The sequence below is a fragment of the Gymnogyps californianus genome, chromosome 17, assembly GCF_018139145.2.
Source record: "Gymnogyps californianus isolate 813 chromosome 17, ASM1813914v2, whole genome shotgun sequence".
NCBI lineage: Eukaryota > Metazoa > Chordata > Aves > Accipitriformes > Cathartidae > Gymnogyps > Gymnogyps californianus.
In genome coordinates, this window is record NC_059487.1 from 1,664,204 (window position 1) to 1,680,208 (window position 16,005).

A 16,005-nucleotide genomic window follows, 5' to 3' on the forward strand; every position below is an offset into this window, starting at 1 on the left:
TTCGGTCGTGCAAATGGCTTTAAAACATTAATCGTTCTCCAGAAATGGTGAAAGAGAAACGCAACTTGGGTCCTCCCCGGGCTTGGAGAAAGGGCTGTATATCTTCACGGGAGCTCTCTTTTCTGCAAAGGTGCAGTAAGACTCGTAAACTTCAGATGGCAAAGAAGTCATTAACTCATACGGTTAGTGATCAGATTACAGGAACCCAGCTAGAGAGGATAAAAGGCTAAGGGTAGCGCGGGGAGAAGCACATGCCGCAGGAGGAGGTGCTCTAAAGAAACCCTCACGGGAATGTGGCTTGGGAGAAGGGACTCGGGGAGAAGCAGCTTTCGGGAGGAGGCAGACAGGCAGTCCCACAGCAGTGGAGGAGGACAGCAGGGGCTGAGGACTGGGTGAAAGATTGAATAATAAGGTGGACTGAACGCAGGAGCAGCTGTAGAGTGAATGTACACCCAAATGGAACAAGAGATGGGTTGGGTGGCAGTGCTGCTGGTGGGAACAGACGTGTCTACATGCCTACCAGGAAAAAAACCTTTTTCTGAGGGCTTGGTGTGAGTAATTCTTCTTTCTTTCCACTTGCCTGTCCTTCTCATGCTAGTGGCTTTCAGGGCTTTTCTCAGACCTCCAGCCCAGAAGCTGCTGAAGGCTCAGAGCAAGAGCAGGCTGCCGAAGCCCAGCAGAGGCAAACAGCTTCTGACAGTGGCATTGAACAGCCCGAAACAGCGGCAGCTTTGGCACAATACGGACTGCGGCCATGCGTGCTGTTGTGGGAGGTCCAAAGCAACAGAGCTGAGAAACCTGAGTCTGGATGATGAGGCACTTTCATTTACGAAATTTTCAGATGGATCACGAATTTCACTGCTGGGCCACAGGCAGACGAGCAGTCTGTCTTCTCCAAGCCACGTGCAGCCCGAGGTTAGAAAGAGTGATCGTGCAGCTCTGGACAGTTACTTCGAGTGCCTAACTTTGGCATTTTGGTGCTTTTCGCAACAGCAGGCTGATTCAGAGCACTAAAGTAGGTGCCTTCCCAGGCAGTCAGAGGGAAGAGCCAGGCCCTGGGAGAGGGAACTGAAGCGTCTGTGTGCTGAGCAGGGAGCTGATGGGTGACACCGGGCGCGGTGCCCCGAATGAGTCTCCTCTCTGGGGACAGGTACCTGCAGATTGGGCCCCTCTGTCCTTTTGGGATTCAGCTGCAGGCATGTCTTACTGTCTAGGGAAAAAACACCAGCAGAGGGGCTCCTGTCAAACATAATAGTCCCTGGTTTTGGTTTTTTTTTTAACTTGCCCAGGGTGTGGAGGGCTTGGGCCCAGTTCCTTCTCCCCGCTGCACTTCTACCTGGCTGAGGGCACCAGGAGGGGGGAACTCTTCATGTCTCCCACTGCGCAGCTGCGTTCGGACTGCTTCTTGGCAAGGTTATATTCCTGCCTGCACCCTACAATATGAAGCCGGCCAGCTTGCAAAGGAGGGCTGAGATAGACATCTACCCCAGCACACCTTGCAGGGAGCGCACCCTTTGGGGAATAGGTGATCTGACCTAGATTTCTGATATAAATCACACAGAGGAAGGACTTGTACTAAATGCTTCCACACTCAACTGATTCCTTTTACTGCTGGGTCCTTAGGTAAACAGCTGTATTACAGACAGCCTGGTATTTTAGGTACATTGTGAGAACAGCTGCCGGATGAGTCCTACAGGCAAGAAATACTGAGTGTGAGGAGGGAGAGAGGAGAGAAAGAAAGGACTTGAGCGATTGGCAGCAGCATAGCTGATACTCAGGCTCTGGGCAGGCATCCAAACAGCTACTCTAGCACATGAACGTGTTTGCAAGAAGGTGTCAGTGACACCAGCGATGATACGTGTCACAGTATTTTTACAGATCCCTGAGCTATAGCCCGGTGCCCAGGCTCGCTCAAGGCTGAGATGTTTGAACATCTAGTGCCTACAGTCCACGCATCTTCACTTCATAGCATCTATACTGGAATTTAAACCCACTTGGTGTGGGTCGATGATGGAAGACAGATCTCAGATATATGCAGAAATATTACAGAAATGGGACAAGTTTATTGATGACTGCATTTTTTTTCCTGTGGAATAATGTTGTGTGAATAATATTTGATCAATAAGTTCCAGAAAATGTAAGCTGGAATCTTTCTGAGGCATAGAAACTTTAAAAACAGATTGATTCTTTGGAGTTCTAAGAAAAATGACCTGCTATTTATCTCAAAATATAAACACAGTGGACCTATCTGTCTCCCAAAACATTATAATGTTTTTGGTAAGAGAAGAAGCCATAAGAAATAATTCACTTCTTGCAACAGTAATGAAATATTCCCCATGCCAGTAAGATAAGAAAGTGATGAGGAGCATGTGCTGGTGTTGTCAGAGTTCTAAAACACTTAACCTGCACCAATAAGCCCACTGATTTTTAATAAATCTTGGAATTCTGGGGAAATTCCAGAGGTTTGGGAGACTCAGGAGAAAAGGAATTTAATTCAGTACTGTAAAGGGTCACTGTGCGACCTGGCAATTATAAGCAAATTATGGGACTGTTGATACTGACTGAATCTTACAATGTGATTGAAGGATGGTAGTTTAATTCATAGGCGATAAAGGCAGGAAGAACAATTAAGATCCTTTAGCCTGATGAGCCCTGCTTACCCTAGGTAAAAAATTTTACCTCCGAGTCCTTGAAATGTCAGCTCAGTTTTTACAGCAATCAAGGCAGCAAACGCAACTTTAGGAATGACTGGGAGAGAAATAGAGAACAAATGAGAAAACAATATGCAGGCACTCCAGGGATTTACACGACTCTTGAACACTTTGTGATACAGTAGAGCTGGAGCAGGGCAATAAGACTAACTGGAAGTATGAAACAGCTTCTGTGAGAGGAGTCATTAGATAGGCTGGAGCCCTTCAGTGAGAGGCGACTGGGGCAAGAAGGAAAAGTGATGAGGGCTAAGAATGTGAACTGGGAGCAAGTTTTCTCCCAAACAAGAACCACAATGCACCAAATGAAACCGGTTCAGGATAGGTTTGAAACAAGCAGAAAGATACTGATTCCTACGGTGTAGCCCAGCTGCAGAACTCCTGCCCACACCCTGTTTTGGATGCCAGAAGTCTGTATGTTTAAAAAAACTGAATAAGTTCATGGAAGAAAAATCCCTGAAAAGCTGCTGAACATGAGTCCATGGGACTTTCTGAGCCACTGGTAGCTGGAAGCTGAGAGGCTGGGCCAGGAAAACCTTGCTGCACATTTGTCCTGTCCTTATTTTCTTTTTAGGGATCTGCTGTTGCCTATAGGAGATGGGCTAGATGGATCCATGGTCTGACTTGGCAAAACCATTCTTACGTTCTGTATGAAGCCCAAAACCTGCAGTGAACTAGTACAGTCGGACCTCCTGGCTTAATCCGTTGAGTACGACTTAACAGGGCTTTGGCCACTGTCCTGTTAGAGAAGCATGGCTTTCTGATGTGGTCTCTCTTTTCCCACCAATTTTTTTTTAAAAGGAAGCCTATTTTTAAAGTTCCTTGGAATTAAATGACGCTATGTAATAGCTGGGTATTATGTATTTGGAAAGAGAGATCCAGGATTGATTTAAAGACCGAAAGTTTTAAAAAGCTCACCACATTCAGCTCTAAGCTAATTCTGTGAATATTAGCACTTCATTTTTTAATAAGCAGCTATTTCTACCTACTGTCCAGTTTCCACTTTGAATCAGTGAATTGGCTTCTTTGTCTGCTATATGAAAAAACTTACTCCCATGGGCATTGTTCTACCTATGCAGACTGCGATGAATTTTTTTATTTTCTATGGAAGAGGTAGATCAACTTGGTTACGCTTCTGCTTTGCACCTTCCTTACCAGATTTTTTTCTTCTTCTTGTGTTTTTTTCTTTAGACTCTCACTTCTCCAAATACTTGTTGTAGTGTGAACACCAGAACTCATTTAATGTTGCAGTAACAGTCTCATCAATGCCACAGAGACACTACCAACTCTGTACTTTTACCGCATTTTGACCTTCATTGTAGTCCAGGGTTCAGCTTGCCCTCTCAGCTACAGCATCACATTAGGAGTTCAAACTCAGCCTTCTATTATGACCAACACTGCTTTTCCATAATCGCTGCTTTCTAATGAAAAAGTTTCCATTTTATAAGTTCTTGCCTCATAGTAGAAAATCCTTGTTTACAGCTGAGTTAAAGAGCAGCTTAGTCCCACTAAAAAGTTCCCACTTGACAAGATTTATATAATTCCTGTTACTCATTATGAAGTAAAAGTTACTCTGCTTTTTAGGGTGAGGCACTGAGACAAGTAAAGGCGCAACCTCACGAGCCCTATCAGTGCTAGACTCAGGGGCAGAGACCCGTGTCCCAGGCTGGAGGGCTCACCACCTTCCTGTCACCCCAGGAGGAGCAAGCTCTTCAAGAAGTAATAGAAGAAAGATGCTGAGAGCAATCTGTACTTCTTGAATGTTGAAGTGCTGGGCCTCAAGAGCTGGGCAGAGGACTGACAGACCCTCTGCTGCTCACACATATTCGCTAAAACCCTTTCTCTCAGGACATTCTCCAGACAGCCCGAGGATGTGAAGATCAAGATGTGCTCTCTTTGGCACGGATTTAAAGGTTACTTGAAAGCTGCTCTGGAGCAGATGCCTGATTCACCCAGATTTTGCTCTGCTGTCAGCCCTGAGAAGCACATGCTTTCCGATCGCTGAAGGAGGTTTGCACCTCTTGCTGCAAGTTCACAGGGCACCTCTGTAACCTGCTTGTAACCGGTTATTCCTGGCCAGAGGGTACGTGGCATGCAAAAGTTCTCACCGGTGCCTTGCTCTCCCTGCGCAGTGCCGGCTGTCTTGAGGAGGTTTTAATTCTGGACATTGGGCTGGTTTTTTTCCAGTGGTCTCCAGTGCAGACAATACGGAAGCTCAGCAGCAGTGCTCGCTTCCCTGGCCCGGCAGGAGCGGCGTGAGGCACGCCGAGGACTCCCATGCTGCTCCTGCTCACCAGCCTCTGAGAAGCTGTGGGAGTGCACTGCTGGACGCAGCCCCTCTAAATAAGGCTGGGCCTTTGGCTTGGTTTTTTGGGATACGGGCAACACATTGACACTGCATGAGCCACCCTGTTGCTCAGGGATTCTTCAGAGCAGCAGAAGCCTCTCGCTGCCACAGGAGAGGGCCACCATTCTGCCCTATTCACAGCACGTGGCCACCTCCCGTGGCTCTTATTGGGAGCCACGTGAAGGGAGGGAAGAGGGAATGACTGCTGGAAGGTGGTGGGGTGAGGGATGATGGGGACATTTCTTAGTGAAAATTTGCTGAATGCTCAGTCTTTGCTAGGAGGGACTGACAGCATGCCTCTGATAGATTATCCCGGATAGCCAAACCTTGCCCCATATTATATGGTTTTCATCACAAACATAAATGTACTTGGTATAAAACAGAAGGTCAGGAAGGTTTAAGACATGGTATATGAGAAAACATTTTCCAGATTTCAGCTTCCTCCAAGGTAATATGCAAGTGTAATTAAAACAGAACCTGGAAATATAGAGTACAGTACCCTATTGAAAGTGTGTTGTATGAGCTGAACTCCCTTCATTGATAGTTTTCCAAAACACACAGCTGCAATAATCTTTATCCAGGAGAAGGGAATAAATTAAGTCTGAACACCTCTGCATATAGTACAGTACAGTGTATAGCACTGCACCCCATATAACCTCTTAGTGGTAATGGAAAGCTGAAGGAGGCGCAAGTGGAAAACCTCTCTGACCAGCAAACACTTTCTTCTTCAGAAAGCATACAGATGGGAAGAAAAGCTCATGAAGCAGAGGCAGCTTAAGTACTGGGATGTCTTGTTTCTGAAGCGGTCTGCTCAAGTCGTTGAGACTCTGCAATGGCGGGATGCCAAAGCACACTCCAAGTTTGACAGGTGGGGAGGGAAACGTCCTGGGCTTGCCCCAGCAAACAGTGAGTACTGATGGCAAGCTAAATTGAACAAACAGGAGTTTATCATATTTAACAGTAGCAGCAGCCACTAGGATATAGAAGCTCGGAAAAAGTAATCAGGTCCTATTTCTACTTCCCCTGAACAGTTCAGTCATGGAGTTCAGGTTTTGCTTGCTAGGCTTCACCAAACTCAGTGAGGTGCAGCACTGAGGAGCCTGTTCTGCTTCACGTCTGCTTTTCCTCCTGCAGCACTGGTGCAGGAGAGGGGTGACTCCCTCCTGGAGACTAGAGCAAGGACCACTTTGCACCCCTAGCCAAGGAATTCCAGAGCAGGGAACTGATCTCCGTACTTGCCAAACCTTGCAAGGTCCACAATGCATTGTTAGGATTGTACGTTTATTGAAAAATGATCTTATTTTTGTGTTTTTAAACAGCATTTATCCTGAGAAACAGCAGAAGCAAATGTATGCACACTGACACCCCAAACTGAGTGTTCAGTCTTTTGGAGAGGACTAAGCATCTTGAAGTTGCTAAAAATATAATTAGCTTCCATTAAAAGTCCTTTTTCAGCTTGTAATGTCATCCTAAGGGTGGACTTGGTCTCAAAGCGTCCAGATTTACTTCGTATGCAAAGGAGACAAATTTTGCGAAAGCAAAGTATGACAAATTCATTATAAACTACCAGTTCAGCCTTAGAAATGCCATTTTCCTTCAGCACACAGCCAGAGCTAGAAATCCAGCGGAACTTGGGTTTCCCCATGCGGTCAGATGGCCCCTCACTGCACGTCTGGAACTCAGAGTTCTGGTAAGAGCAGTGCAGAGACATCCAAGTAAGCTCTGGAAGAAGTCAATCCACATACACCAGGGCTCCAAGGGCCTGTTATCACTGATCTACACTTCAAGTCCTAAAAGGGTGCATTAGAGGGGACGTAGTGCCAGACCCGCACTGGCTCTGTTGGTACATACAAGGCCCTTTCAGAACCTGGAGCAGCGGGAAAGTGTGCTGCAAAGACATTCAAATAGCTGCAGGGGCCAGCTGGCAGTCTTGCAGTATTGGCACTGAACCAGAGTTAATAAGACCTGCTGGACCTGAACTGAGTTTTTGCAATTGGGTTTCTCTTTATCACGATCTCCAGAGCGTCCTGGAATACCCACATGGACTATTTGCCCTCTTGTTACCTGGAGCGCCCCAGCCCTGCTTGTCCCAGGTGACACGGCGAGATCCTGTTTCCCCATATGATCATGAGATTTCCTTTGACTTTTCTTCTGCAGAAGCAGGAGCTGGTGGTTAAGAAGGAAAATGAACACAATTTTAAATCTGCACTTAGACAGGAATTCTAGACTGAGCAGAGGAAAGATTGAAGTTGAAAGATCTGTACTTTTGCCCTAGTCTAAAGGATGTTTGTGCTTCAGAAGGAGGGAGCTCTCCCCAGTGAATGTTGGGCTAACAATTGCCTTATCAAGTTGATTTTGATTCTTCATGTGACTGAGAAGAGAAAAACACCAGAAGTTGTTAGGGGGCTTGATATCTTTAGAATAGTTCAAAATGGTTGATGAACCTGCATAGTAACGCTTTAAAATATACAAACACAGGCCTACATAAAAATGATCAGTCTGCTTTTCTGTGTGAAAACAGAAAAAGCATGTTCTATGATAACATTTGAAATAAAATTATGTGCTGATAGGAAATTAGGAGGACAGGAACATCAAACATTTTTAAATGCCTTTGTTCAAAAGTTATTTATCATTCCTTGTTAATTAAGTCAAAAAAGAAATAGAGTTGTAGTAATGACCACTGAACCAGGTTGGGAGGGGTTAAATGCATATGTAATCGCAGGACCGCAATAGCCCAAGGACCTCTGTGCAGCGTATGGAGAGTCTTTTGAAAGTGGACAAAAATACACAGATTAAAAAAACACACAGAAAATCTGGTTCCTGGTGAGTTACACACCGACAGTCTGACTGCAGAGTGGTCTGCAGAGAACATCATCACTGCTGGAGAGGAGGAAATGTGGTCGTGGAGGTGCCTGTCTCTGAAGTCCAAAAAGTGGAAAATGCAGGAAAGATTTAACCTGGAAATTCCAGCTTGGCAGATCAGACAGTTCGCACTGTGCTAAATTCTTGGGTGCACCCCCTTTGTCTTGTCAGTACTGTACTGCTCACTCTGGAAGACATAAGCATTCCTCAAGGCAGAGATAAGCAGAGGCCGCGCAGGACCTGGATTGCTGGCTCACCATACTATGTCTCCTATTTTTGACAATACAGTCCCTACGTGCCCATTTGTGCTTGTTTCTGAGGGCACTACAACAACTACTTACTTAAAAAAACCCCCAAACATCAAAACTGTTTCATTCTCTTTTATTACAAGGAAATATGTGCATATCCATTAACAGGGTGAAAAAACAAGCAATATGATAAAGGTTATATAAGAAAAAACTTGCAGAGCTGTGATATGAAGCCTCATCTCCAGAAGAGCCAACCAAGAGTTTCTCCACATCTCTACAATGCTTCTCACAGCAAATAGCCCGAGGCTGATTTCTTAAAGTATTAGCCAAACTTTGCTCTTACCTAATACCTTTAGGAACTTGACATCAAAGGGAGAAGAATGGGGCTCACACTGAGCATCTTTACATTAAGTACAAGAAAACTTTCACAGTGAAAGATTGGAACGAGCTTCATATGGAAACTGGGAATCCCCTTACTGAAATTTTTAGGTGCAGGTCACAGAAACAGGCACCAGAGAGGTCTAAGTACATTTAGTGCTGGGAGTGGAGGATCGTCTAGATGATATTTTTAGCTACGTACCTACAGGATTTGCAAATGTCTGTAATTAATTATGCCAACCAAGGAATAATATAACAACCCAGGATCAAAGTCTCAGTCTCTACCATAGCCTACAACACCCAAGTGAGGGCAAACATTTTAAAACTAGCAAATCATCTAGGCATCATAGCCGGCCTGGAACATTTTGACAACACTTCTTTATGTAAAAATGACAGTTTGTCAAAACTGAAGTTTTGGGGGTAGATAAATACCCAGTTTTGACAAGGTGGCATGCTGAGACCAGCATGGAATTGTTGGGCAAAATACAGAGCCTTTGTCCCACTCTCCCCATGGACAACAGCCGGTGACCTAGGCTGGGGTACTTCTGTGCAATACTATCGATTTGCAAGCTTTGCCCTGATTAAGATGAAGGGATTTTAATCTGAATTTTTCACACTGAGGGTGGTCATCACAATTACGCTAGAGAGGCCTCTGCCTCTCTTCCAGTCTTTCTTGTGGCACTTTATATCACCAACTAGCAGTTCACTGAATCAGAAAGTCAGTTTCTGTTGTGATAAATATTTCATTATCAGGTGTCCCAGTCTCCCAGTTGATAATACTCAACTCTTCCGTTGCAACTCTTCTTTCCTTACATACTCTGCAGATAGGCTGCCTGCGATTAGATGGGGCCGCGGTCCTGAAAAACAGTTAAGTCAGTAGAAGGCCACCTGAGACTGGATCAAAACAGCAGTAAGAATAAGATAAAAATTCCTATGCTGGCTTACACGTGCTAAACTGAATCAAAATTGTTAAAAAGAAATGTTAGGCACAACTTGGATCTGTCAGTTGTTTTGAAGGGCTCAGTTTTGTCAATCCACTTGATTTTGGTGTACTGTTTTAACACTGAAGAAATGCCTATATGATTTTAACCCCAGCCCTCCACTGCCAACTCCCTCCTGCTTTTGGGCTAAAAAAATCACAGTCCTTTGTTGTCTCCATTCTTGGTAACGAGGGGATTTGGACCCTCATCCTATCTTTACATATCTGGCTAGAACAATGCCAAAAGGGCCTGGGAAGGCATCCTGGGCCTGCCTGGATTCTGCTGTGAAAGGCCAGCACAGGATCTCATCAAGAGCAACTGCTCAAGTATCCTGGGGTCTCAGAACAGCCACCTGGGGAAAAAGGTTTTTCCGTGTGCTTGCCTGTTTGGGGACAGGGCTTCAGGGTGATTGTTACTACTTCTCCCCTTACCCCCTTCTGTTACCTGCAGGAAAGGAATCACTACCACCACTACCATCAGTACCAGCGCAAGGACTACTGCTGACAGCAGCCGCAGTCAGGACGGCAGTTTGACGTGGTTTGACAATACGGCTAAGCTAACCGAATAGCTGGCTGCTGCTAAAACAGCCAATCTGCTCTCCCCTTCCTGTCCCCAGATACGCATTCCTGGCATTCCTCTGATCCTGAGGAGAGCTGGTTCAGATAGCTAAGCTCACAGAAAATTAATCCTCCTAAATACAACAAAAAGACAATTTTCTGCTGGTCTGGCTCCTTCAACCAGCTCATTGGCTCAGCATTCATTAGATGAATGCTAGTGCTGCCACAGCCAGGGTCAGGACCTCTCCTTTCAGCAATTAGTAATTTTATCTGCTTAGTTGTATTGTCAAACTGTATCCTTACTTCATCCACCAGCCCCATCTAAACAGACACACAGGAGGAAAGGGAGGCCTCTCCCACCATCCTGACGTGTGGATCATCACTGCACCCATTTGTACGGACACAGCACGTACGACTGCACAGCATGGCTCCAGTCACCAGAAGCGACCATTCCTGCTGTCATCAGGCTTTTCCTCCACCACCAGTGTCCTGAAGAGAGGACTTTGTGGGTAGATCGCAGAAAGTCATCTCTCCACCCGGCTTTTGCTTGCTTTCTGCACCCTGCTTCTCTGCCTTTAGCACACAGCAGTCCCATATCCCTTCTTGGTCACACTTAAAAAATGGCAAACATCACCTATTTGGAGGATTCTGCAATTCCTCACTCTCTCCCTTCTATGCCTCTGCCCTCCCCCAAACTCTGAGTCTGTGCTCATTGCTGTCTCCATGCACGCGTGCCCGATTAGTATCCTCATTCTCCATGCACACATACATCCAGCCCCACCACTACTGTTCTCCAGTATGTTTTAGCACATTCAGGGAAGGAAGTTTCTCTGTCTCTCTTGGTTTTCCATTTCTCCTTCACTTAAACTCCTCTATACTTTCTCTCAGCCCATGATTTGTGGCCCCTTATCTCCTCCCTCTAACAGCTGCTCCCTCCAGCCACTTGGAATGGCAAACTCGAAGCCAGCTGCCAGGCCTGTAAGTAAGAGAGAAGACAGGATTGAGGCCAAAGCAGGAGGTCCATTAAATATAATCTTATTAATAAATCAATTATTATAATAAATACTGTGAAACTTATTTTATAATTCATTATATAAATTAAATATCATCATATCCTTTCTGATTCTTCTTTCCTGTTCAGTCACCTGGTTGCCAACACACCTAAGGCCGTTGTTAATGCTCCCCAGCATGTTTTAGCACATTCATGAAAGCAAGTTTTTCTGCCAGTGTTAATGGCCTCGGATGAAAGAACACCAGCAGTTAGAGAGGAACTTTGCTGCCCTGTCTCTGGGACTTCTTGTTGTTGCTGGTTAAAATGCTCTCCCAGGAGCAGTTCCACACCCAAGATTCATTATGACTGAGGTAAGACTCACGCAGCGGTGGAGCTGCCCACTGAGCAGAGCTGAACGGTCTGAACTTGAGGACAGCAAGGATTGTGTGCATAAAGGGGAGTTAATTGCCAGTGCTTTGACTGAGGAAATCCCCTTAGAGTTGAAATTGAAATTCAGATCCACCTGCACCTCTTCTGTCTCCATGTCCCCTTCGGAGGCAGTCTGATGTGCTGTTCTGTGCATATGAGGTAGCTGTGTTCAGCTAGACTGACATGAAAAGGGCTTAGTGCTACATGGAGAATGACACAACAGTGATAGGCAGAGGAATCTTAGGTAAGACACTAATTTTCTCCAACTGAAATGTGTCAAAATCCTCCTGTGCATCATTAGGTAAGACTAACACAAACTCAGGTGAGTGTCAGGAACTGGCACACTCAGTGCATTTATCAGACACACAGCTCCGAGTTAGAAAGTGTCCGCTGTGGTTGGACAGACTACTGCACACCACTGTGAGACTCCTCTGCTACTGACAGGAGTCCTTCTTCAGTATGACTATACATGGTAGGGGTTCTTGAGCTTCACCACTTTTAATGACTCTAACTCATTAATGGTAGAGAAGGCTTCAGAAAAGTGTAATCATTCTCCTCCATTGCCTTCTCACAAAAAATTTGCTGTTAACAATGGTATTTAATATTGCTTTTAGTCTAATACACGGAGCTAAGCAAATAGAAAGAAGCAGAGCTAGCTTTATCCTTCCTCCCTAGAATGAGCCGCAGACACAAGAACGAAATGAAACATGGCATATCCCCGACAGAGATCTACAGTTCCCTGCCTTGTTCAACATCCAGACCCACATCAGAACAAATCGTTCACCAAACATGTTGTCAGATACAGTTAAAGCTATTTCAGCAGATAGCTGCAGTGAGTCAGAACATCTTGGAAAAGACCGACTGTGGGCAGAGGGATCTGGGATGCCTGTGGAAAGGAAGTCCAAGCAGGTGATTCCATTGGCCCCCTGAGGCCTGACATTTAACAACATATGAAAGATTTCTAAGGACTACTGTGGAGTTTCAGGGCCATTAAAGCAGCTGCTACTGCCCTCTTGAGAAGCTGACATCCCAGTAAATATGCTGGGAAAGAGAGGAGTAGAATATTATAGTTCCCCAAGCCCTTTAAGCCAGCACTGCTGCTGAAAAGAGCAGCCTCGCTCTCTTCCCCAGCTGCTCTTGCTCACATCTGCACCAGCCTCCCGTGTACCACGACTAACATTTGTGAGGTGATGTGGATGTGATCCAGATTAAGACTAACCTGGCAAAACAAGCCAGCTCATTTCAACCCATCGGGTTGCCGCTCAGGTTCACTCTGCGGCCTCATGAAAGCTGGTGCCAGCAGAAGCAAGGCGTAGGAAGTACGCACCAGGGACAGGTGGGATTGCTCCTGGTAGCAAGGCGCTGGCTCCAGGGCCTCCACAGGCCCCACAGACGCTGGCATGAGGGGCTCTGCCATGTTCTTCTAATACTACCACTGTGAAATCCCTGCGCTGGCACCTGTGCAGGCTCACACAGAGGCTGTCTTGTGCACGGGGCTGCCAGAATGGCCAGTTCAACCTCAGCCAGAGGAAACTACCGCTGCTTTCACGCCGCTCTCTCTGCTGCCAAGCAGGAGAGTGAAAGCACAGCCACCATCCCCCTTGTGGGTCGGGCCTTCCCGAGGAGAGGACTGACAATGGCGGCCAGGCACAGATGTGCCACCTTTCCCCCTTCCGAACCAGGCCCGGGAGCCTCCCCTCCTTTCTACACCTCCCGCCTCACAACACCGTTTCCCGCCGGCCGCACAGCCCGTCAGCCGCGCGCCCCGGCGACCGTGCAGCGGAGCGGCCCGCCCACCACGCCCCGCGGGGCTCCGCCCCCGCGCGACCCCGCCCCCTCCAGGCTCGCGCACGCGCAATGGGTGGGGCGGAAGGAGCCGCGCCGCCGGAAGCGGCGCCGAGGATCCATGGCGGCGCTGGTGCGAGCCGTGGTGAGTGGCGGCTGCGGCCGCGGTCGCCTTCTCCGCCCCGGGGCGGCGCGGCGCCACGCCGAGGGGAACGAGCGGCGTGTGCGGCCGGGCGCGTCCCCGCGGGGTTGTCCCAGCGCCACCCCTGTGGTGCCTGGGCTGTCCTGCACGGTCCCGCCGGTTCCCGTGGGCCGCCCCGTGCGCGGCTTGTCTACGGCGTGGCCTTTCCCCAGACAACGTGCATAAGGCAAAGGCTGTGGGGCGGTGTTTGCGAAGCCGGGGGGGGGGCTGCGGGGGGTTGCGGCACCCAGGGGCTGTTCCCGCCTCCCCATGGCCCCCTCCCCCGGCGGTGGTCTCTGGTGAAGGAGCGGGTCGAGCTTTTCCTTCAGAGTTTGTGTTTACATAAAAATTATGCAAGTACTTCTGATTGCCGCTTGAGAAATTATTTGTTTTCAGTCTGGTGCCTCCCTTGTTGCTTTGGGCACAGCGTGTGTGCCCTGCGGGGTGACTGCCGTTCTTAGAGATTCCCTTCTCACTTTAGGTGTGTTTGATAGCAAGGATAATATAAAGATTCCAATTTCTGTGTTAAGTGGAAGAGATTGGGTTCCTGTGAATGAATGAGAGTGGATTACTAATCACGCAACTTCTTTCTTCTTTCTCATGCATTTGAGTACTTTTTTTTTTCTTTCTGTTAGCCTATAAAGTCTTTGCAGCAGAATACCGCTTTTTAGCATACGGTCTAGAAAAGGAAAGTTTGTGCCTGGGTCTGATACTCTGTCAGAACACAAATACAGGGATGGCCAGCGCTGCTAGGTGGAGACAGATTTGTCAGGAAGATGAAAGGCCTTTAGTCACAGCGCAATACCCACTTACGAAATTAATCCACAAAGTTCTTGGAACCGATGTCTCAGGGTGTGGTTTTTACAAGCACGGTGAGCCCTGTCCTTTCAGCTCTCAATCTGAAAGCAGCTGAGAGCAAACCTGCCTGAGGGCAACTGAAATGCAGTGAGCTTGAGTTCCTGCTTCCTCCTCCCATTCCTACTCTTTCTCCTTGCTCATGTCTTTGCAGTGTTGCCTACCATTGCCTCCTCCAGTATTTTTCTTGGCCCTTATGCTCCAAACGCTGGAGCAGCAGAACCGTGGCAACATAAAAATAGTGTCCTGCAGTTTTAACGCGTTAAAGAGGCAATCGCTAGCAAAAAGGGAGAGGGAAGCCAGGCAGGAGGGGAGCAGGGAGAGTGGTAGAGAAGCAGTGAGTCACCAGATGGGTTCAGCTGTCTGTGGAGCTGTACCCCCGGGGTGCGGTTTGCAATGAAAACCTGCTTGCAGAAGGTGAAGGACTTGTGTCCCAGGCTTACCTGTCCCTGAGCAGCTCCTCTCCCAGCTGCTTCTGGCATTCATATGGCAAAGTAAGCTGATTCAACTTTTCAGGCTGGCCAGAAGAATTTCTCTTTGGAGGGGAGGAGATGTAGTTTGCCATTTTCGTGATCTGAAGTGCCTTACTTTGTAATCAGAGAAGAACCTGAGCTGTAGTAAGTGGTGAGAGTACACAGTTGGGACGCAGGGGACTTCTGACAGCAGCAACATGCTTCAGCTGAAGCTTTGCTGATCCTTGGCATTTCCCAGCATCTGCTTTTGCATTAGAATTCAATAGTTGCCTAATGGTATGAAAATAAGCCTTCAAACTTTCAGTGTCTCTTCTTTGTACTGGAAATAAGAAAGGAAAATTTTTTTTTTCTTCTGTCTTCAAGTCTTCTCAGGAGCTCAAAGCATATGGTACAGTCCTGATTATTGTCCAAACATTTGAGCTCTACTAGTTAATACTACCATTATGATAAAGCTGTTCTTTTCCTAAGAAGAGATCTTGATGAGTAGTTTGTCTGCTGCCTAAGGCTTTCCTAATGGTTGCCAGGAGGATTTCGAAGACCGTAGTGATATTCTTTCATCTGTATCTTGACAAAGCAGCTAGCCGCAGGAGGTGCTTGCGCTGTCTGCAGACTATTCCTGAGTAATCCTGTTCAGTTTATGCTTGGTATATTTTCTTTCAGCCAAATGGAGAAGTAAAAGTAGCACTTGTAGTTTGAAAGGAAGGTTATGTTCTGCTAACATTGATGCTGGCTTAGGGAAGATTCCTCAGTTCATCGTGTTCCCTTTCTGTTGCTCTGCTGCTTTCTGCTGTTGTCTTTTTCTTTATTACTTGATTGTTTATCACATCTCACCTTTTAAGTGTGCCTTATTTTATATTTAGTATATATTAGTATATATATTAAGTATGCTTATTTTATATTTTCATTTGTCTCTGTCCAGTTTTGTTGCAGTAGTGCTTTTCAACAGCTATAAACCCCAGTATATTCAAGCTCTAAGACATATCGCAACCTAGGCATGTTTTCCTTCTTATTACAAAGAAAAAGCCTCAAAAAAATTCTGTCAGATGCCTTGGAATCTTGTAGTAATTATTTATAAAAAATGGTGAATTTTCTTTCTCACTTAAGTGTTTGTTAAACTGTTTATGGCAGAGCACTGGATTACCTCAAGAAGTACTTTGTGGTACTCAGCTGAAATGTCTTTTTGGATAGAAATGTATCATTTTCATAATTTT

The 16,005-nt window shown here is 46.6% G+C and overlaps 1 protein-coding gene across 1 annotated transcript in view; it reads left to right on the top strand.

The window, feature by feature from the left end:
• Positions 1-13,398: 13,398 nt before the first annotated feature.
• LOC127023235 (ubiquinol-cytochrome-c reductase complex assembly factor 1) overlaps positions 13,399-16,005 on the top strand; it is a 51,293-nt gene continuing 48,686 nt past the window's right edge. Inside the window, exon 1 of the mRNA XM_050907280.1 lies at positions 13,399-13,430. Coding sequence (XP_050763237.1) covers positions 13,407-13,430 — 24 coding nt within the window. The 5' untranslated portion in view covers positions 13,399-13,406. The remainder of the gene's footprint in view (positions 13,431-16,005) is intronic.